Source organism: Oncorhynchus mykiss, chromosome 6 (assembly GCF_057628025.1).
Source record: "Oncorhynchus mykiss isolate SJ-2025 chromosome 6, ASM5762802v1, whole genome shotgun sequence".
Classification (NCBI taxonomy): Eukaryota; Metazoa; Chordata; class Actinopteri; order Salmoniformes; family Salmonidae; genus Oncorhynchus; species Oncorhynchus mykiss.
Window position 1 is genome coordinate 27,038,985 of NC_143027.1, and position 20,873 is coordinate 27,059,857.

Below are 20,873 nucleotides of genomic sequence, written 5' to 3' on the forward strand. Positions count from 1 at the left end.
CAAACTTTCTACTTTTAAACTCGGACAAAACAGAGATGCTTGTTCTAGGTCCCAAGAAACAAAGAGATCTTCTGTTGAATCTGACAATTAATCTTAATGGTTGTACAGTCGTCTCAAATAAAACTGTGAAGGACCTTGGCGTTACTCTGGACCCTGATCTCTCTTTTGAAGAACCAATCAAGACTGTTTCAAGGACAGCTTTTTTCCATCTAAGTAACATTGCAAAAATCAGAAACTTTCTGTGCAAAAATGATGCAGAAAAATTAATCCATGCTTTTGTCACTTCTAGATTAGACTACTGCAATGCTCTACTTTCCGGCTACCCGGATAAAGCACTAAATAAACTTCAGTTAGTGCGAAATACGGCTGCTAGAATCCTGACTAGAACCAAAAAAAATTATCAAATTACTCCAGTTCTAGCCTCCCTACACTGGATTCCTGTCAAGGCAAGGACTGATTTCAAGGTTTTACTGCTAACCTACAAAGCATTACATGGGCTTGCTCCTACCTATCTCTCTGATATGGTCCTGCCGTACATACCTACACATACACTACGGTCACAAGACGCAGGCCTCCTAATTGTCCCTAGAATTTCTAAGCAAACAGCTGGAGGCAGGGCTTTCTCCTATAGAGCTACATTTTTATGGAATGGTCTGCCTACCCATGTGAGAGACGCAAACTCTGTCTCAACTTTTAAGTCTTTACTGAAGACTCATCTCTTCAGTGGGTTATATGATTGAGTGTAGTCTGGCCCAGGAGTGTGAAGGTGAACGGAAAGGCTCTGGAGCAACAAACCGCCCTTGCTGTCTCTGCCTGGCCCCTCTTTCAATTGGGATTCTCTGCCTCTAACCCTATTACAGGGGCTGAGTCACTGGCTTACTAGGGCTCTTTCATACCGTCCCTAGGGCGGGTGCGTCACTTGAGTGGGTTGAGTCACTGATGTGATCTTCCTGTCTGGGTTGGCGCCCCCCCTTGGGTTGTGCCGTGGCGGAGATCTTTGTGGGCTATACTCGGCCTTGTCTCAGGATGGTAGGTTGGTGGTTGAGGATATCCCTCTAGTGGTGTGGGGGCTGTGCTTTGGCAAAGTGGGTGGGGTTATATCCTTCCTGTTTGGCCCTGCCAAACAAAGGGTGTCATCGGATGGGGCCACAGTGTCTCCTGACCCCTCCTGTCTCAGCCTCCAGTTTTTATGCTGCAGTAGTTTATGTGTCGGGGGGCTAGGGTCAGTTTGTTATATCTGGAGTACTTCTCCTGTCCTATCCGGTGTCCTGTGTGAATTTTAAGTATGCTCTCTCTAATTTTCTCTTTCTCTCTTTCTTTCTCTCTCTCGGAGGACTTGAGCCCTCGGACCATGCCTCAGGACTAACTGACACGATGACTCCTTGCTGTCCCCAGTCCACCTGGCCGTGCTGCTGCTCCAGTTTCAACTGTTCTGTCTGTGATTATTATTATTTGACCATGCTGGTCATTTATGAACATTTGAACATCTTGGCCATGTTCTGTTATAATCTCCACCCGGCACAGCCAGAAGAGGACTGGCCACCCCACATAGCCTGGTTCCTCTCAAGGTTTCTTCCTAGGTTTTGGCCTTTCTAGGGAGTTTTTCCTAGCCACCGTGCTTCTACACCTGCATTGCTTGCTGTTTGGGGTTTTAGCCTGGGTTTCTGTACAGCACTTTGAGATATCAGCTGATGTACGAAGGGCTATATAAATAAATTTGATTTGATTTGAATCAATGTTGTTTCCATGTAATTTCAATGAAATTACATTGAACCAACATGGAATAGACATTGAATTAATGTCTGTGCCCAGTGGGCAGATTGTGCTGCTTTCCCCTCTTCTGTAATAACTGCTCAACGGGTTTGTGACCACGGTTGCTGGAATTATTTGAGCACATGCCCCCCAAAAGGTATGTGCATGGCCCTGTACTGTGGTGAACAGTAGTAATCTGTAAATCTGGTAACCATGTTTAATTGAATATGGCCATCAGATTATTTTGTTGCAAATTCAACTGACACAAATATCTCTGGCAGTAGCTCTTGTGGTATGTTCAGGGGAAGTAGCATAGGAGCTCTAACCCTACAGATGCGGTCAAATATATTGGCACTCTTGCACAATTCACTATTTCTTCTCAAATAAGTTGAAATTGAAAAAATTGATGGGGTCCACACGTGTATTTGTTTGATTTACAACTGCACCCCCAAAAGAAATCTAAACTGAAAATGAGATTTTTCAGTTCAAAGTGAAAAAATGGCCTTGATGATTCTCAGCAGTGATCCTACTTGTGGTAAATTGCAGGTGACTACAGGGTAAAAATAGCCATTCAACCAGTTTTGAAAAGAGAAAACAGAACATTCTGCTCCATTGCAAAGTGCAAGGGAGCCAATATATTGAACTTCATCTGAAGATCAGGGTTCCTAATAGGGTAACTGTAGTGAGGATGAGGGTGGGAACTCACTTTGCCCTTGTCCAGGTAACAGATTATCTCCTGGAAGAGCCTCTCTTTGAGCTCCTGCTGGGTCCAGACATGTTGGCCGTCACCGGGGATCAGATGAGGTGCACAGGGCTTGTCAGACCACTGAGGTGGACACAATACACAAATTGCATTTAGTTTTCTAGTAATGTATGTTATAGTATGTTAACTGTAACTTTAGGGAAATATTCAAAAGACTGATGTTTTTATTGAAAGTCGAATTGAATGTTGAGTGAGACCTCAAGGAGTTCGGCATGAAGTAACAGGGTATAGGCTGCCTCTGTGTAGTTCTCACAGACAAGGTGTAAATCCCTCAGCTTGTACAGATACCTGAGGACGAATTCAGTATTTTAGAGTGATATCTAACAAAATGAGATGCAAAGAAGACTATTCATTTATCCAACTGTCTCACCGTATGTAAATGTCTTCCCGTTTCTTCTCTTTATAGAAATTCTGTCACAACCAAAATAAAAACAGTGGAAAAACTCAGGTTTGGTTCAAATGTTTGATGATAACATTTAGTAAAAAATGAATTTGTTCAATGTAGAAACATAACATCTTCATATACTACTCCTCTGAGTTGGTGAATGTGGCTCAATCGTTCAGACTATATTGTGAGTTCCACATAAACCAGTCCAATGGATTAGATAGTGCCTGGTGAGCTCCCCGCTGCATCTTAGTTGGGTACTGTAAGGGCGTACCAGGACGTTGACGGTGCAGCTCATGCGGAGCTCAGGGCTCTCGTCATGTGTGATGGTGCGGTATGCCAGTAGCTTCTCCAGCAGACTGCTGAGCAGCAGAGCCAGCTCCTCCCCTGACTGAGACAGGTATCTGTGCCTCCGGCAGTGCTCCAGTAGCCTACACAATACCAACAATGCAATATAGATAAATAGCCCTTATTTAGGTCTTGAATATGAAACCATGAGGTAATAAGAATAAGAAAAAGGCATCAGCCTCTGATTGCAGGGTGCTTACGTTTTCTCCAGCAGGATTTTGTACTGTTCATCCCCACTGCCTCCCTCTACTTCCTGATCCAACTTGGTGATCAGTTCATTCTCAAACTGCATTTACAGGCATACATATTAAAAACACATCACACATGCCAATGCAAGGATCAGTTCAGCCAAATAAAGCTGGGAAACTCTATTTGTACAGTTATACTGTAAAGCCAGACAGGCAACACTACTGTGGGCAGCTATCTCACCATGTCAAAGGTACGGCTGGGAGTGAAGTTGTGCTCACACTGCATCATGTCAAAGAAGATGGGGATGGTGGCTTTCCTAAGCTCTGGCTCAGGCACCAGGGTAGCCTCCAGGATGGGCCCCACCATGGCAGGGATGAATTTCATCTTGTGGGGGCCTGAGAGATACACACAGGATGCAGTTAGAAACAAATGTTACACATGGTTCATTTGAAAGGGCAATAAGCCACACTCCTTTTTCATGCAAACAAAAAGACAGTAAACTCATAAAGCTGTAAACAAAAAGCGGCCACCGTGAAACCTGGCAATAAAACAACAATGTCTAGCTTCTCTCCTATCAGAGCATGTTTCCACTGAACAGGCCATTCTCTAGACACTTCTATTTGAGGAGTTCCTGTCTCACAGAGATAACAACTACCGGACGGTACTTACCAAGATTATACCACATGTCTCTGATCTTAAAGCCAATGCTCTTCCTCATGTCTCCATACCTGTAACCACATCATAGAATGACACTACATGCAGTAGAGCATGAATACATATTTACTAACAGGAGCATTTACAGTGTATTCAGAAAGTATTCATACCCCTTTACTTTTCCCCAAAGGTTTTGTGTTGCACCCTGATCTACACATAATACCCCATAATGTCAAAGTATCATTTTGTTTTTAGAGATTTTTTACAAATTAATTAAAAATGAAAAGCTGAAAATGTCTTCAGTCAAAAGTATTCAACCCCTTTGTTATGGCAAGCACAAATAAGTTCATGAGAAAAATGTGCTTAACAAATCCCATAATAAGTTGCATGGACTCATTCTGTGTTCAATAATAGCGTTTAACATGATTTGTCTATGACTACCCCATCTCTGTACCCCACACATACAATTATCTGTAAGGTCCCTCAATCGAGTAGTGAATTTCAAGCACAGATTCAACCATAAAGACCAGGGAAGTTTTTCAATGCCTCGTAAAGGGCACTGATTTCTAGATGTGTAAAAAAATAAAATAATAATAAGCAGACATTGAATATCCCTTTGAGCATGGTGAAGTTATTAATTAGGCTTTGGATGGTGTATAAATACACCCAGTCGCTACAAAGATACCGGCGTCCTTCCTAACTCAGTTGCCGTAGAGGAAGGAAACTGCTCAAGGATTTCACCATGAGGCCGATGGTGACAGAGCTCGCTGATTCTTTAAAAGAATATTGGGCAAATATTGTACAATTCAGGTGTGCAAAGCTCTAGAGACTTAGACAAAAAATACTCACAGCTTTAATCGCTGCCAAAGGTGTTTCTAACATCTATTGACTCAGGGGGGTGCATACTGATTTATTTGTATTAATTTATAACAAATATGGAATTTTTCGACCACTTTGACATAACAGAGTATTTTGTGTAGATCGTTGAACAATTTAAAAATTAAATCCATTTTAATCCCACTTTCTAACACAACAAAGGGTGGAAAAGGTAAAGGGGTGTGAATACTGTATCAATTAAAATACACTGTACAATTTGGATTTTTCTTGTGTAATTATTTATTTGGGGGAATTTAAATATTGCACTCATACACAAAATAAAGAAGAAAAGGACATACTTGTTAAGTATTTTGTTCCGTTTCTCTTGAGAGAAGGATTCCAGCTGCAATGACTTGTGGGTAAGGAATGCCACAGTCAGATGGAAGTAGTTGTTCCATAGCTGAAGAGAGGAGAATATGATAAACATTTTGACATGGACATTGAGACAATTATTGAATTAAGATTACATTAGGAGAGAGACACAGATGTCTTTTGTCCACCCCATTAAGAGGTGGAGACTTGAGACCCACCTGCAGCTCAAAGTGGGTCTGGTCTAGGAAGTACATGTTGAGGACCTCAGAGTACTGGTTGATGGCCCGCAGAAACACCCCAATCTGCAGAAGGTTCATGGTCATCCAGTCAGAGGGAAAAACGTTCCCCATCAGGTCCTTAAACATGATGAATGTCTCCATCAGGAAGTCCTGTAGTGGGCCAGGGAGAACAGTTACCTTACCTGTACTGCAAGTACCTGGATTTATGCATCTTCATGTCTGCACAAACATGGGATTGTGTTTCTAACCAAGTCCATTGATTAGTAACAAGTTAACCTTTTTGGGATAGGGCGTTTGACTTGTTTCTACGACCTGTAACGGAACCTTTCAAGTTTTATTCTGGACGAAGTGCTCACGCCTCATGAAGATGGATTACTGGGCTGAACACGCTAACAACAAGTAGCTATTTGGACATAAATTATGGACTTTATGGAACAAATCAGTAATTTATTGTCGAACTGGGATTTCTGGGAGTGCCTTCTGATGAAGATCATCAAAGGTACGTGAATATTTATAGTGTTATTTCTAACTTCTGTTGACTCCAAAATGGCAGATATTTATCTGGCTGGATTGGGCTCTGAGCGCCGTTCTCAGATTATGCTTTTTCCATAAAGTTTTTTGAAATCTGACACAGCGGTTGCATTAAGGAGAAGTTTATCTTTAATTCTGTGAATAACACTTGTATCTTTTATCAATGTTTATTATGAGTATTTCTGCATTTCTGTTTTGGAATCAAAACATTACTGCACGTAACGCGCCAATGTACACTGAGATTTTTGGATATAAATATGCACATTATCGAACAAAACATACATGTATTGTGTAACATGATGTCCTATGAGTGTCATCTGATGAAGATCATCAAAGGTTAGTGATTCATTTTATCTATATTTCTGCTTTTTGTGACTCCTATCTTTGGCTGGAAAAATTGCTCTTTTTTTTTTTACTTGGCTATGACCTAACATAATCACATGTTGTGCTTTCGCTGTAAAGCATTTTTGAAATCGGACAGGATGGCAGAATTTAGCAGAATGCCTGCACTAGAAAGGTTAAACTATGCACAGCAGGTACCTAAGCTTTCCTCATATTAGACCCACACACCTCAGTAAAGAAGCAAGGACAGGGAGATCCTCACATTGTTCCAAGTCAGTCCTCATGAAATGTCTATAATCAATAACCACTTCAGGTGCAGTTACAAGCACCAGTGGTTGAATGCCAGCTATCGACTGGATGACTCAGGAAGAGCGATGCCCAGGGCAGGAGGAGCGGACCACTTACAATAATGTCCTGTCTGGTCTTGAAAGTACTTATGTAGTGGGCGTAGTGCATGTCATCCATCTGCTTCAAGATGGCAGTCATGCAGGCTAGGTAATGACCCTGGTATGGAGAAGACAGAGCATCAGACACCTTAGCTGAAAAACTAGTTTAGGATCCCACATACAGTACCAGTCAAAAGTTTAGACACACCTACTCATTCAATGGATTTTTCTTTATTTTTACTATTTTCTACATTGTGGAATAATAGTGAAGACATCAAAACTATGAAATAACACATCATGTAGTAACAAAAAACGTGTATTTTAGATTTTAGATTCTTGAAAGTAGCCACCCTTTGCCTTGATGACTTTTGGAAAATGTATTTCCTTCTTTAATGCGTTTGAGCCAATCAGTTGTGTTGTGACAAGGTAGGGGTGGTATACATAAGATAGCCCTATTTGGTAAAAGACCAAGTCCATATTATTGCAAGAACAGCTCAAATAAGAAAATAAAATGACAGCCATCATTACTTTAAGACAAGAAGGTCAGTCAATGTGGAAAATGTTGAGAACTTTCTTCACGTGCGTCGCAAAAACCATCAAGTGCTCTGACGAAACTGGCTCTCGTGAGACCCAAAGTTACCTCTGCTGCAGAGGATAAGTTCATTAGAGTTACCAGCCTCAGAAATTGCAGCCCAAATAAATGCTTCACAGAGTTCAAGTAACAGACACATCTCAACATCAACTGTTCAGAAGAGACTGTGTGAATCAGGCATTCATGGTCAAATTGCTGCAAAGAAACCACTACTAAAGGACACCAATAATAATAAGAGACTTGCTTGGGCAAAGAAACACGAGCAATGGACATTAGACCAGTGGAAATCTGTCCCTTGGTCTGATGAGTCCAAATGTGAGATTTTTGCTTCCAACTGCCGTGTCTTTGTGAGACGGAGAGTAGGTGAACGGATGATCTCTGCATGTGTGGTTCCCACCTTGAAGCATTGAGTAGGTGTGATGATGTTGGGGTGATTTGCTAGTTACACTGTCAGTGATTTATTTAGAATTCAAGGTACACTTAACCAGCATGGCTACAACATCATTCTGCAGCGATACGCCATCCCATCTGGTTTGTGCTTAGTGGGACTATCATTTGTTTTACAACAGGACAATGACCCCACACACATCCAGGCTGTGTAAGGGCTATTTGAAAAAGAAAGAGAGTGATGGAGTGCTGTATCAGATGACCTTGCCTCCACAATTACCCGACCTCAACCCAATTGAGATCGTTTGGGATGAGTTGGACATTCAACAAGTGCTCAGAATATGTGGGAACTCCTTCAAGACAGTTGGAAAAGCATTCCTCATGAGGCTGGTTGAGAGAATGTCAAGAGTGTGCAAAGCTGTCATCAAGGCAAAGGGTGGCTACTTTGAAGAATCTCAAATATAAAATATATTTAGATTTGTTTAACAATTTTTGGGTTACTACATGATTCCATATGTGTTATTTCATAGTTTTGATGTATTCACTATTATTCTACAATGTAGAACAATTGTAAAAATAAAGAAACCCCTTGAATGAGTAGGTGTGTCCAAACTTTTGACTGGTACTGTATAACATGTTATATGCTTATAACCTGCTTATATTGTTGAATGCTTATAAGTGCTAACCAAGTTATATACTGTAAAGGATGCATAGAAGCAGATTTTCAGCACTGTGCCGTATACATGGAAACTTAAAATAAAGTATTAGGCTACCAACTGAACAAATTAAAATAACTTTAGAGTTAGATGAAGAAGAAGGGTCTTACAATGAGAGGGGAGGTTCTGCTCATGCTGATGACAGTGCGATTGACCCTGCGAAGCAGTCGCTCCATAATCAGCTGGACATGACCTCGGGTTGGACCCTGAGGACACAGACAAGCAGCTCAGATAAATAATATATGTTTCAAAACCCATCCAGTTAGAGTCAGGGATGTGACTGATTTCAGTGTTTCCAGCAGCAGAGCTAGAGATGTGCTGTAGCAATTAGCCACTCACCACATCCTTGCGGTCCAGGTTGTCAAGCACAGTGCTGAGCAGCTGAACACAGGCCTCGTGGTCAGGCTTATTGGAGTGGTCATCCAGCTGCCCACTCAGCTGGTCAGTCAACAGTGGCAAGAGGACATCTCGACACTCTGTAGGGTCAAAGACAAATAGAGACCATTCAAATGTGTCATCATGTGGTTCTGTTTTTAAATAGAGATGATTATAAAGTTGTGTTTTAACCAGAGAGGCGCCACAGTACCTGGCTTTTTGAAAAGGTCACTCTCCACCATCTTACACATGCAACCAAGCTTCTGGCGCACCAGCTGAGAGTCAGGGATGCTCTCGATGAACTTGGTCAGAAGAACACTAGTGAGGGAGAGACAGGAAACATACAGAAAAAGGCAAGGACATGTGACAATGTCACTATCTTTTCTATACAGGAAACAGTATCATTTCTGCAGAGATTTTACTGTTAAAATGTCATTACAAGGAGTTACCTGAGCTCCACAGGGTCAAAGACATTTTTTATGTCATTAATGATGGTGGGGAGGTATTTCAGTATCGCCCCCTGAAAAAGACAAGGTCTCAAAAGTATTTTTAAAAGAACATGAAGGAAATATCAGTGGATAATGCTTTACAGAGCGAGTCAACTATAAAGTTTTTATCAAGTAAAACTTGAACTATCTTTCATGAAGCCAGCATAAAAGTCAATAACTATAGGACCAAGGACGATAACTATAACAAAAACGATAAAAACTATACAAATAAATATAATCGTTCTAATTCAAGTGAACAGGAACGTCAGACTACAACGATAACAACAAAAATAGTGGAGAACGACAACGAGAGCGATCCCTTCCAGAGAGACTTTTTTCCCTGTCCCTGTCCCTCCAACGATTAAACATTGACAACCAATCAAAAACGCGTTCCATTGAAGCGTTGTTGGCTCTAGGTGCGCGAGGCTGCTCAGAGAGGAGAGAAGGCAGAGCGCAAGAGAAACATGCCTGAATAAATGGCCATGTGTGAGCATATTGGTGTCCACGTTACTTATAAGACGACTTGGGAGAATGATGATCCACGACAAACAGCGCATGAGAAGGCCATATTTTCGATGGTAGGCCTATCTGTTAACGCCAATACATCCTGGCAAAATACACACTATGACTTGCCTACTATTGTGCCTTTCTGGACCGTGCCAACTGTCAAGACAATACCCATTACTGATCAATATGGTTGCCTAATCAGGCCTAGGCTAGATTATTATTATTTCGGAATGAATCATGCATTCAAAACGCTTTTTTTTTTTGCGGTTATTGAAATGACATATCCACTGCAGTCTACAGCCGATTTACTAGCTAGAAAAATACATTCAAAAAGCATTATTGCATTTTGCTGTTATAGCCTAGGTATGATTGTTTTTCTTGTCCCCAAAAAGCTTAATCAATTAGGGAGAATGTCGAGCTGGAGCGCAGACTGGGGCGCACACTATCCTAGGCTACCTGCCATTTTATTATCAGATGAAACAATATATTTCAACTGTGTAAATTCATTGCATATAAGCTATTCACGACAGTATTTGTTGTTGAATGACTACATTTGAATATGAGTTCCTATATGTACATTTAAGTATTATTTGCAGTTGTCACAATAACAGTGAACACACCCTGAAGCACTGAATGTTCTGTGTTACCACCTTATTAACAGGCCTACAGTATGCATTGATAAGTTGATTGACAGGTGTACTGCAGAACGCTGGTTATAGTTTTGTATAATGTATCTTTATGGCTATCATCCTTGGTGTGGATGGCCCTTATGGCTTCAATTAACATAGAAAGGGTAAGCTAGTTTGTAAAGCTGACAATTTCATTAGAATAATTCAGTGAGTGCTGCCCTACCAGGCTATTCAATGTTAACTGAGAGTGCATTAAAGAAGATGAAGTACCATGCAAGTGTCCATACCAGTGTCTCTCCCCTACACCAACTCACCTTTATCTTCACTCCCTCGTCTAGCGGTCTGTCCATGAGTGTGTTGAAGGAGAGGAAGAGTGTCCGGATGGAGTTAAAGAAAGCATCCCCATCCTCACTGGTCCCATAGAATCTGAATAAACAGAAAGAAGGACATTGCTCATTTCAAAACAAACTAATATTGTTTACCAAATGTATGAGTATGTATGAGGAAGGAAGGCCACAGCTATGATACCTGAGGTAGAGGACCCGGGACTGCACAATGAACCTGAACAGGTACTTGAGGGCTTTGAGGGCTGAGTACAGCCCCTCTGTTAGGACAGGCTTATCTGCATGGCCCACATAGTAATTCAGAACCTTGGTCAGCTTCCTGAAAAAGTAATGGAATGGGGCACTCAGGCATACCAGTAACTGCATATAGATGACTGCATTCTGAATTGGTGGAAAGGTGTCAAAACAGGAGGAAGGAAAAATGAACTGAGTAGAGAGGGAAATGTGAAAAAGGAGAGGGCTATACTTACATATAAGCCAAAGTGGCACTGAAGTGTTTGTTGATGTATGTCTCCAGTACTGGGTTAAAGTGCTGGAACTTGATGTCTCCAATCAGTGTGATTATGAACACCTAGAAGAAAAGCAAAGCACAGTCAGGAACCAGTGTAATATAGAAACCTGCTGGAAAATGTTGTTGCATGAATAGTTTCTGATATACAACTGTCTTTTGGTATATTAAAGACAAATGCCATTAACCCTGATCGCTTAACACAGGTAATTCACCCACCACTCCAGAACTCACCAGAGCATTAAAGACCAGATTGTCATAGGTGTCCTTCTCTGAAGTCTCCATCATGATGTTGAACAGGGCATCAAGTGTGTCCTGTAGAAACTAAGACCACAAAAGACAAATGCATTAGTATAGGGTGTCCTTGTATGTTAAACTAGTTAAGAACACTGGAGGAGTCAGACTCACTTTGACAATCTCTCCTCCCTCTACCTCCATCAGGCGCTGCAGGTTCTGGTCCAGCTGTTCAGGGTTGGACCTCCAGTTCAATAGGCCCAGGAGATCCACTGGAAGAGGAACAGGAGAATATTACTTTTATGTCAACATCATTCTACTCTGTATTATGAGCCGAAGTGCGGAAAGAGTTGGATTTGATTTGATTACATTTGTTAAGGTCTGTTTGATTCTAAATACATTGATTCCCAGATAATCATGTCCTACTACAGTACCATTCTGGGTGAGTTTAGTGGAGCAGGTGAGAGTGCCAATCTGGAAGCTGTCCTTTGTGACTGGGATGACTCCTGAATGCTGAAAGGTTTTCCCTGTCTGCCTCTCCTTCTCCTCCACCTCAGCCCAGGAGCCTGGCAGAGTCAGGTATGTCTTTGCATCCTCAGTCTTCTTTACATCAACCTTAGCCAAATGAACAAAAGGAATTAAATACTAAAACATATTCATCTGTATGCCATTTGCTATTCATTGACCAGGGAGGGGCCATGAATGATCTACTTACTTTCAGCTTTTTATTTTATATGAAATATCTAAATAATTACTACTTCACTACTTAACAGATAATGAAATAGAATCCCTATGGGGAGAGAATTATTTCAAATGAATCAAATGTATCCGAACCCTCTGGTTCCACCAAGCTGTGGGCATCATATAGGGTCTGTGTCAGTAGCATAGTGCTGTGTTGGTCCCACCTTGTAGACAATGAGGTCATGTCTGCCGTCTCTCAGTGTGGTTCCGTCTCCTTTCATCAGGCGGACGAACGCCATGCCAAATGGCTTTTCTGATTTGTCTCTAGCTAAAGGAAACACAGCAGTGTCAGTGAGAACCCAATCAACCAACTCTGAAGGACACATTCATATTCATTCTGACCAGATCCCAGAGGGTTAGGGCAGGCTGCCCGGGTGTCGAGTGTTTTAAAAACGTGAGGCACTCACAGTCCTGAGATGATCTGTGTCGAAACATCACTCTGAGATGACAGCGGCCCACATCTTCAATCGGAATAGTCACCTTGCAAGGGGAGAAGAAAGGAATGAGGAGAGGAGTGAGGAGAGTATCATAACAAGAGACAGAGAAAGTAATGTCTAGTATCTGTCTAGCATTTTGTACGAGTGCCAATATCTCCTCTAAAGGATTATTTAATTGTATAGAGCCAAATCTTTTTGGGAAATGAATTGCTGAACTTGAGCCACCATGGGGAGAGTACAGAGCTCTCTTGTCCTGACAGAAACACCTGGGATGCAGGTAAGTGAGCTGTACCTTGACTGTTTCATTCCAGCTCGGCTGCTTGACCTGGTAGTAAATTACAGACTTGTACTCTGTGATCCCATCATATCCAGCTCCAGGAAATATTGCTTTCTATTCAAGGAGAAGGAATGAGCTTCAGTCAAACATATTTTTTTGCAGACAAGAAACCCCATGTATATGTATAAACATGAATTGGGGTCATTTTGTAATAACTTAAGTTTTTGTACAATAAACCAACAAACATGAGTTGACCACCATGTAATACTTGAGGTAAAAATGGTTAAAGAAAGAAATGTGGAGGCACACATAATGTTAAGACAGCACCCTTACCTCCATGAGATTGCCATCGTCATCTAGTACACTCAACATCACCTCAACATTTTTGGGTGACGTTTTTTTACCGCGGTCAAACTCCCCCTGCAGCAAGGTCACATATATATCGTTCCTCACATATCCTAGAGGAGGAGAATTAGTTGGTTAATATTGAAAAGCAATCTATTAACTGTCACTGCTGTAAAGGCAGCTACAAAGTATGCAACCCCTTGTTTCAGATGCTATTCAGCTACAAAGTATGCAACCCCTTGTTTCAGATGCAATTCAGCTACAAAGTATGCAACCCCTTGTTTCAGATGCTATTCAGCTACAAAGTATGCCACCCCTTGTTTCAGATGCAATTCAGCTACAAAGTATGCAACCCCTTGTTTCAGATGCAATTCAGCTACAAAGTATGCAACCCCTTGTTTCAGATGCAATTCAGCTACAAAGAAGAACATATAAACGTATGGCACCTGGGAGGATGATCTCAGGGAAGCCCATCTTTCTAACAATGGCGGTGGTGCGATCCACAAAGTGGGAGTAGTCCTTCCTGACCTGGGACAGGTCACCAGGAAGTAGCTTTAAGGTCACAAACAGTCCTGAGAACCCAGCAGGGCCAATCAATGAAGAGATAGTTAACAAGACAGAGAAACTAACAGAATGTGCAGAATGGATACACACAACCTGTTACGTTTCTATTTTGAACCCAGACCCACATTTTAAAAGCCACTTCCGAGTAACATTCCTTTGTATTTTATATTCTGTTCTACTCTGCTATATTCTAGGCAAACTGGTGAGTTGTTGCCACAGAGTGTCAGTGAGTGTGTCTCTTTACCCTGGCCCTTGTGGTTAACCTCCCGGGTGTTAATGACTTTGTTGAAGACGGCGGTGAGAGGCTCATTCTCTCCAATGACCCGGGATGGGAGGAGAGGTGACATGATGAGTTGCCTCTGACGGATATAGGTCTCCATAGCTATCCTGGGAGAGAGAAGAAGGGAGAGAGGGGGATAAATATTTTTTTTAAGTGGGACTGACAAGTGGATGGAACCATTGATCACAAAACATAGAGCTATGAAAGACATATTGAGATATTGGAAAAGGAAATCCACAAAATATAACAGTGCATGTGACCAAGCAAGAATAAGAACAGTCTCCAGTTGCATTTTTTGTTACACTGCACTACAAACCTAGACTTGTCCTCGATCTACAGTATTGTATAGCAATAGAGGAAGCAGTTGCATAATGCATTCCTTTAAGTGCTCTATCCTAAAACAGTTCAAGCCATTTGTCATTTCTGACTCTATGATGGTGTAAGAGAAGGTTGAGTTAAAATGGACTGGGGAGTGAGGACTATTATCACTGTGAAAATGAACAGAGCCCGTGAGAGATTTTAAAACACTCACTGCTGAAAGGGGATGAAATGCTGCTTCTCCTCATCATCTGCTTTCCCATGGGCGATATCTGTGATGTCCATCACTGTGAACAGAGGCAACTGTGAATGTGGTGGTGATATGTGGCAAAGGCTAAGCTAATAAGCTGCTTTCAATTAAATGATCCTGTTATTGCCACTGCTGCTGCTAGCATGACATAACTTTAATATCTTTGGTATTTGATTTCTCAGCTTGAGCCATTTCACAGCAGTCTTCATTCTGATTAAATAAACTGCAGAGCAGAACGACAATGTAATTTGTGTTTAAAAAACGAGTTATTGGGCCCTCAGACACCTGTTCCAATGCACCAGAGACAATGATAAAAAGATACATCCACAACAGGAGCATAGGTAGGATTCCAGCCTGTCTGTGTGATCTTGAGCTTTGCGTTGCAATAGATGATGGTTCAGTAGGCATTCCTCTTTCTCTCTCAATTTGTAATTTCTTAGGAAATAGCTGACAGAAAAAATAGCTATTTATTGCTTCCAATGATTCTGGGTTCAGTTCATTTGCTGTGACACCAGAGGAGACAATTTCTCATCCAACCCAGAAATGTAATCATCCACTCAAAAAAAAGAGGGATATTTAAATCCTTTCCCCTGACTCCTTTGGCAAGGCAGACAACGTAGAGGTAGTTTATGGGTCAGGAGGGTAAGCAGGTTCAGGTGGGCTCAGGGTGTGTCTGGCTTTTATCCAGGACAGGGATCCTACTGTAAAGGTTTGTTTAGGCCCTCAATTACCCATTCACTCAAACTCTGAGTAAATGGGGTAGTGTTCTGATTTCAGATTTAATAGAATGTGTAAATTTGCGCAAACAAATATAGGGAAGACATCTCAATTAAAAGACATCTCACCAGCTACACCAAACGGTCTCCTTAACCCTCCTGTGTGTTTCTTGCCCTCCTTGAGTTCCATGCTGCCCACCCTGATAATCTGACAGACGAGGAAGAGACGTGGCCTAATCAGGTCACTGCTGCTGAGATCCTGGCCAGAGAGGGCAGAGTGGAGAAGACCATTTCAATGCAAAGATAAGGACGACATAATGCAAGTAAAGTAAAAGTTGCAAGGCAGAACATATTCAATATCTTATGCAATGTTGCTTATATGAATTTTAATATGAGCAGTTCAGATGAAGAGCCTGTCTGAGGATATAAATGGCATGGCATGGCATTGCATAGCATGCCTCAACCAAGGACTGTCACTGCCCGCTTCCGGTCCATCTATTAGGCCCCATGGCTAGACTATTACATTTACAACAACAGGGAATAAGAAAGTGGAAGGGAGGCTTTCATCTCTGTTACCGTGAAGAGGGCAGGCAGATTGTTGAGTTTCTCAATCTCTTTGGGCATGCCCATGCTGTCCCAGCGCACCAGGAAGTTCTCACTGCAAACATACATGGCATTCACAATCAAGAATCACACCTCCCATACCTCACTGTAACAAACCTCTGTGTGTTTTTGACAAGATAATACAAAAACACAAATCTATCAAAATGCCTACATACAGTCACGTTATTAAATATATATGCAATGTGGAACACATGAGTACTGGACGAAATGTTCTGTCAAGTGTCAGAATGGTAATGGTGGTTTAGTATAATGCAATGAATTTAAATTAGTTGGTATCTGACCTAATGAACTCTGACTGGTCAGGGTCATAGAGCGACATAAGCAGCTCTGCATCCTCCCCGATGTTACAAACAAAGTTCTTGAGGTTCATGAGGAGACTGTATGTGTGCACTGTGCTAAACAGGGACTGGCGCCGCATCTCCAGATTCTGCTTCCGGGTCTACAGAGGGGCGCAGAGACACTGTATGAGCAAACACGATGCACTGGCAGGGCTAACTCTGCAGCATATACATGTAGTATTTTATCTATCAGAGAGGCGCAAACAACAGCTGGTCCATGCCTTCTCCTCTTGTATTCTGTCATCTATACTGCGGGATGCAGTCTCAAAGGCTCGGAATAGATTGACTGTGCTTGTGCAGTCCGGGTCCAGAGTGTTCCCTGCATCATCTCGCACCACCAGGTCCAACCCTAGAATCCTGTACAACAGAAAGCATCAAATATAGCTTAGGACAGATTTACAAGGGCATATTCTTAGCACCATGACTCAGTCACATAAAACGTTACAAGCATGTTTATGTCACAATGCAATTCAAGTAGAGTGCAATTTATACCGGTTTCCATAATCAATCTTAGCTGTGACTTTCTTCCTGAGCTCCACAAGGTCATCCTTGGGCAATGTTCCAGACACTATCTGAGATCGATACTCGATGAGGCTGTAGGCCATCTGTTGTACGCCCCTGAACAGAGTGGTCTTGTTGTTCTGTCAAACAAACAGTCATATTCATCATCACAGTCACCCAGGCTAACATAATTACCCTTTTCCAAACAGACTAAGTGTCAGAGTTGAATAACAGCATAAGGGTAAAGTGAATTCTTTAATGTAAAGATTATGTAAGTAGGGTGATGGATAAGAAACTAGATTTCTCAACGTACCACATATAGCTTGTGCCATATTTGTGCCCATTCCCTCAGAGTGGCGCCTAACTCCAGTACCAGTGGTAGGTCTCCTGGGATAACTATTTCCTGCTGGCTGTAAGATGGGTGGAAGGAAGGAACGTACCAGATATTGGGTCCCATAGGTGCATCACATGCATCAAATCGTGCAAATAGGTCAAGTCACACATCCCATCAAATACAATCAATTTCTACTGACATAACAAGTGAGTGACACCTTACCCTGTCCCTTCAACTTTAGCCTCCTTTAAATGGATATACGAGGCTGGGAAAATGCCCTATGAGATTAAACAGAAACGTAAACCTCTTCCTCAAATTATTTTCTAATTTTAAGGAAAAACCATGAATGGATATACGGTTGTTGCCATACCTTCTGTGCTTTGTTCCGTATTGTGTACCCTCTATACCAGTCTGGGGAGATTAAAGATTGATATAGAGATATGACAGAGATATAGGGATAAATATAATAGAGATAAGACCGATGAGAAGATGACAAACTAGACACAGATGGTGATATTGACTGTTATATCTTTCAAAGGAATTTCATTAAACATTGCTGATTATTTTCAATTCATGTCTGGTATTCATAACAGCTTTAGTTCAATGTTTTACAAAGTTTCAGTGTTGAAAACTGTTACTTAGCGCGTGACAGCTTGTTGTAGGTAAGAACGTGAAGCTAGAGTGATATGTTAGGGCATGTTGGCTGTTCATGCTCACCTTCAAATGTCTCAAGTATGTGTACAGTGTCTCCCACCTGGAGACACAGCTCCTGCTCTCTTCTGGAGTCATAATTATAGATTGCTGAGAGAGAATTGATAGGAGGGGGAGAGAAAATAGAGTCTTATTATGGCAGTTTTACTATGTGAAACAACATACAAACACAAAACAAGCTCAACATACAGAAAGTGAAAACAGAAAAAAGATAAGAAAAGCCCAGCAGATCCTATAGACTTTGGCCTTTTCCCAGGTCATATCTGATAAAGGTACAGTATATTGTAGTCAGGTATTTCTTGCGCTGTGAAAAAGCATGTTTGAGCTCGAGTAAGAGTAAACATTGTTTTATGAAATTACAGGTACATTCTCGTGTGGTGCAAGTGGAATTCAAGGTCTGGCCTTATACTGGAAACCCAGTTTTAATTGAAAATGTCCCTCAATCTCTTGGATTTTCACTTCACTCTTAATTATAGCCTGTATTCATGATTATTATTTTAGGACAGCCTGACCTCACATTTTAAATAAAGAGATGACTGACATTATCCTGTTATTTTTCATTCCCTGAGCCTATGTGTTGGATGGAGTAAATGGAAAATGTTTTTCCAAGTGTATTACAACATCCACACAGAGGAAAGCAGAGTGATGAGGGGATTGACATCATGTATCATTTATTCCTAAATCACCAAGCCATGGAGCCTATCGGGTCACATTGTAAAGCGTATATGGCAGCCAACTGGGTCAGCAGAGTGCTCAGCCCTCCTCTGCTCTTCAGCTGCAACCCTGTGCTCCTCAGTTTGTTAACTTAATTTCCTTCCTAGAGGCGTTTGCTGCATCACCCTCCCTCCTTTTTTCACTGAAGGACACAAGTGAGAGACAGATCACACAGCACAGCATGCTCTCTCTCTCTCTCACACACACACACACACACACACACACACACACACACACACACACACACACACACACACACACACACACACACACACATACACACACACACACAACACACACACAGACACACACACACACACACACACACTTGTCATGACTTGAGTGAGCTGCAGTGCACATAGACTTTCATAGCCTAGTACTCAGCATCCACCCTCTATCACAGAAACAAGGCAAGGAGCTCTGTCCTGACTTGCACAGTGATAATCCTTGTTGCCGGAGGCTAGGTCTCACTGCACGCTTCAACTGGCTAAGCTCATCACATCTCTGAATACCTCAAAACTAAACATGAATATTATTTGAGTAAGTATCCTTCCCATTTAATTGTATGCAGTTCCCCTCAAATGCAAATTAGTATGCGATTGTTCAACACTTCTTCTGTGAGAACAAATAGTACTAATTTAATATGTAGACCTGTGGGGAAAAGGTATATACAGTGCCTTCAGAAAGTATTCATACCCCTAGAATAATTATACATTTTGTAGTGTTACAGCCAAAATTCAAAATAGATTTTTCTCACCCATCAACACACAATGTCCCATTTTGACAAAGTGAAAACATGTTTTCAGAAATGTTTACAAATCTATTGAAAATGAAATACAGAAATGACTCCACCAGAGAGTGGTGGTCATTTCCATGTTAAAGTACAGTTTTTCACAATTCCTGACATTTAATCCTAGTAAAAATTCCATGTCTTAGGTCAGTTAGGATCACCACTTTATTTTAAGAATGTGAAATGCCAGAAAAATATTAGAGAGAATGATTTATTTCAGCTTTTATTTATTTCATCACATTCCCAGTGGGTCAGAAGTTTACATATACTCAATTAGTATTTGGTAGCATTGCCTTTAAATTGTTGAACTTGGGTCAAATATTTCGGGTAGCCTTCCACAAGCTTCCCACAATAAGTTAGGTGAATTTTGGCCCATTCCTCCTGACAGAGCTGGTGTAACTGAGTAAGGTTTGTAGGGCTCCTTGCTCGCACACGCTTTTTCAGTTCTGCCCACAAATGTTCTATAGGATTGAGGTCATGGCTTTGTGATGGCCACTCCAATACCTTGATTTTGTTGTCCTTAAGCCATTTTACCACAACTTTGGAAGTATGCTTGGTGCCATTGTCCATTTGGAAGAACAATTTGCTACCAAGCTTTAACTTCCTGACTGATGTCTTGAGATGTTGCTTCAATATATCCACATATTTTCCCTTCCTCATGATGCCATCTATTTTGTGAAGTGCACCAGACCCTCCGGTAGCAGAGCACCCCAAAACATGATGCTGCCACATGATGCTGCTTCACGGTTGGGATGGTGTTCTTCGGCTTGCAAGCGTCCCCCTTTTTCCTCCAAACATAACAATGGTCATTATGGCTAAACAGTTCTATTTTTGTTTCATCAGACCAGAGGACATTTCTCCAAAAAATAAGATATTTGTCCCCATGTGCAGTTGCAAACAGTAGTCTGGCTTTTTTATGGTGGAGCAGTGGCTTCTTCCTTGATGTGCGGCCTTTCAGGTTATGTCGATATAGGACTCGTTTGACCTCTGTCATTGCCAACAAAGGGTATATAACAAAGTATTGAGATAAACTTTTGTTATTGACCAAATACTTATTTTCCACCATAATTGGCAAATAAATTCATTAAAAATCCTACAATGTGATTTTCTTGATTTTTTTTCTCATTTTGTCTGTCATAGTTGAAGTGTACCTATGATGAAAATTACAGGCTCTCTCATCTTTTCAAGTGGGAGAACTTGCACAATTGGTGGCTGACTAAATACTTTCCTTCACTCTGCGGTCCAACTCTTCCCAAACCATCTAATTTGGGTTGAGGTCGGGTGATTGTGGAGGCAAGGTCAGCACTCCATCACTCTCTTTCTTAGTCAAATAGCCCTTACACAGCCTGGAGGTGTGTGGGGTCATTGTCCTGTTG

The 20,873-nt window shown here is 41.5% G+C and overlaps 1 protein-coding gene across 2 annotated transcripts in view; it reads right to left on the reverse strand.

The window, feature by feature from the left end:
* Positions 1 to 20,873, reverse strand: part of LOC110525627 (dedicator of cytokinesis protein 5) — a 51,641-nt gene that overhangs the window by 22,115 nt on the left and 8,653 nt on the right. For both annotated transcript variants that reach the window (XM_021605911.3, XM_021605910.3), the window contains exons 2-37: positions 18,000 to 18,083; positions 17,653 to 17,693; positions 17,505 to 17,560; positions 17,262 to 17,358; positions 16,940 to 17,088; positions 16,669 to 16,804; positions 16,391 to 16,548; positions 16,062 to 16,143; positions 15,615 to 15,744; positions 14,734 to 14,806; positions 14,166 to 14,308; positions 13,804 to 13,929; positions 13,346 to 13,470; positions 13,028 to 13,126; positions 12,706 to 12,778; positions 12,463 to 12,566; positions 11,992 to 12,172; positions 11,732 to 11,829; positions 11,558 to 11,647; positions 11,286 to 11,386; positions 11,000 to 11,134; positions 10,786 to 10,897; positions 9,297 to 9,367; positions 9,059 to 9,165; positions 8,812 to 8,948; positions 8,583 to 8,678; positions 6,797 to 6,895; positions 5,498 to 5,668; positions 5,267 to 5,367; positions 4,107 to 4,165; positions 3,678 to 3,832; positions 3,449 to 3,534; positions 3,175 to 3,331; positions 2,886 to 2,926; positions 2,713 to 2,803; positions 2,459 to 2,578 (exon numbers count right to left, since the gene is read on the reverse strand). In XM_021605911.3, coding sequence (XP_021461586.3) covers positions 2,459 to 2,578; positions 2,713 to 2,803; positions 2,886 to 2,926; positions 3,175 to 3,331; positions 3,449 to 3,534; positions 3,678 to 3,832; positions 4,107 to 4,165; positions 5,267 to 5,367; positions 5,498 to 5,668; positions 6,797 to 6,895; positions 8,583 to 8,678; positions 8,812 to 8,948; positions 9,059 to 9,165; positions 9,297 to 9,367; positions 10,786 to 10,897; positions 11,000 to 11,134; positions 11,286 to 11,386; positions 11,558 to 11,647; positions 11,732 to 11,829; positions 11,992 to 12,172; positions 12,463 to 12,566; positions 12,706 to 12,778; positions 13,028 to 13,126; positions 13,346 to 13,470; positions 13,804 to 13,929; positions 14,166 to 14,308; positions 14,734 to 14,806; positions 15,615 to 15,744; positions 16,062 to 16,143; positions 16,391 to 16,548; positions 16,669 to 16,804; positions 16,940 to 17,088; positions 17,262 to 17,358; positions 17,505 to 17,560; positions 17,653 to 17,693; positions 18,000 to 18,083 — 3,884 coding nt within the window. The remainder of the gene's footprint in view (positions 1 to 2,458; positions 2,579 to 2,712; positions 2,804 to 2,885; positions 2,927 to 3,174; positions 3,332 to 3,448; positions 3,535 to 3,677; positions 3,833 to 4,106; positions 4,166 to 5,266; positions 5,368 to 5,497; positions 5,669 to 6,796; positions 6,896 to 8,582; positions 8,679 to 8,811; positions 8,949 to 9,058; positions 9,166 to 9,296; positions 9,368 to 10,785; positions 10,898 to 10,999; positions 11,135 to 11,285; positions 11,387 to 11,557; positions 11,648 to 11,731; positions 11,830 to 11,991; positions 12,173 to 12,462; positions 12,567 to 12,705; positions 12,779 to 13,027; positions 13,127 to 13,345; positions 13,471 to 13,803; positions 13,930 to 14,165; positions 14,309 to 14,733; positions 14,807 to 15,614; positions 15,745 to 16,061; positions 16,144 to 16,390; positions 16,549 to 16,668; positions 16,805 to 16,939; positions 17,089 to 17,261; positions 17,359 to 17,504; positions 17,561 to 17,652; positions 17,694 to 17,999; positions 18,084 to 20,873) is intronic.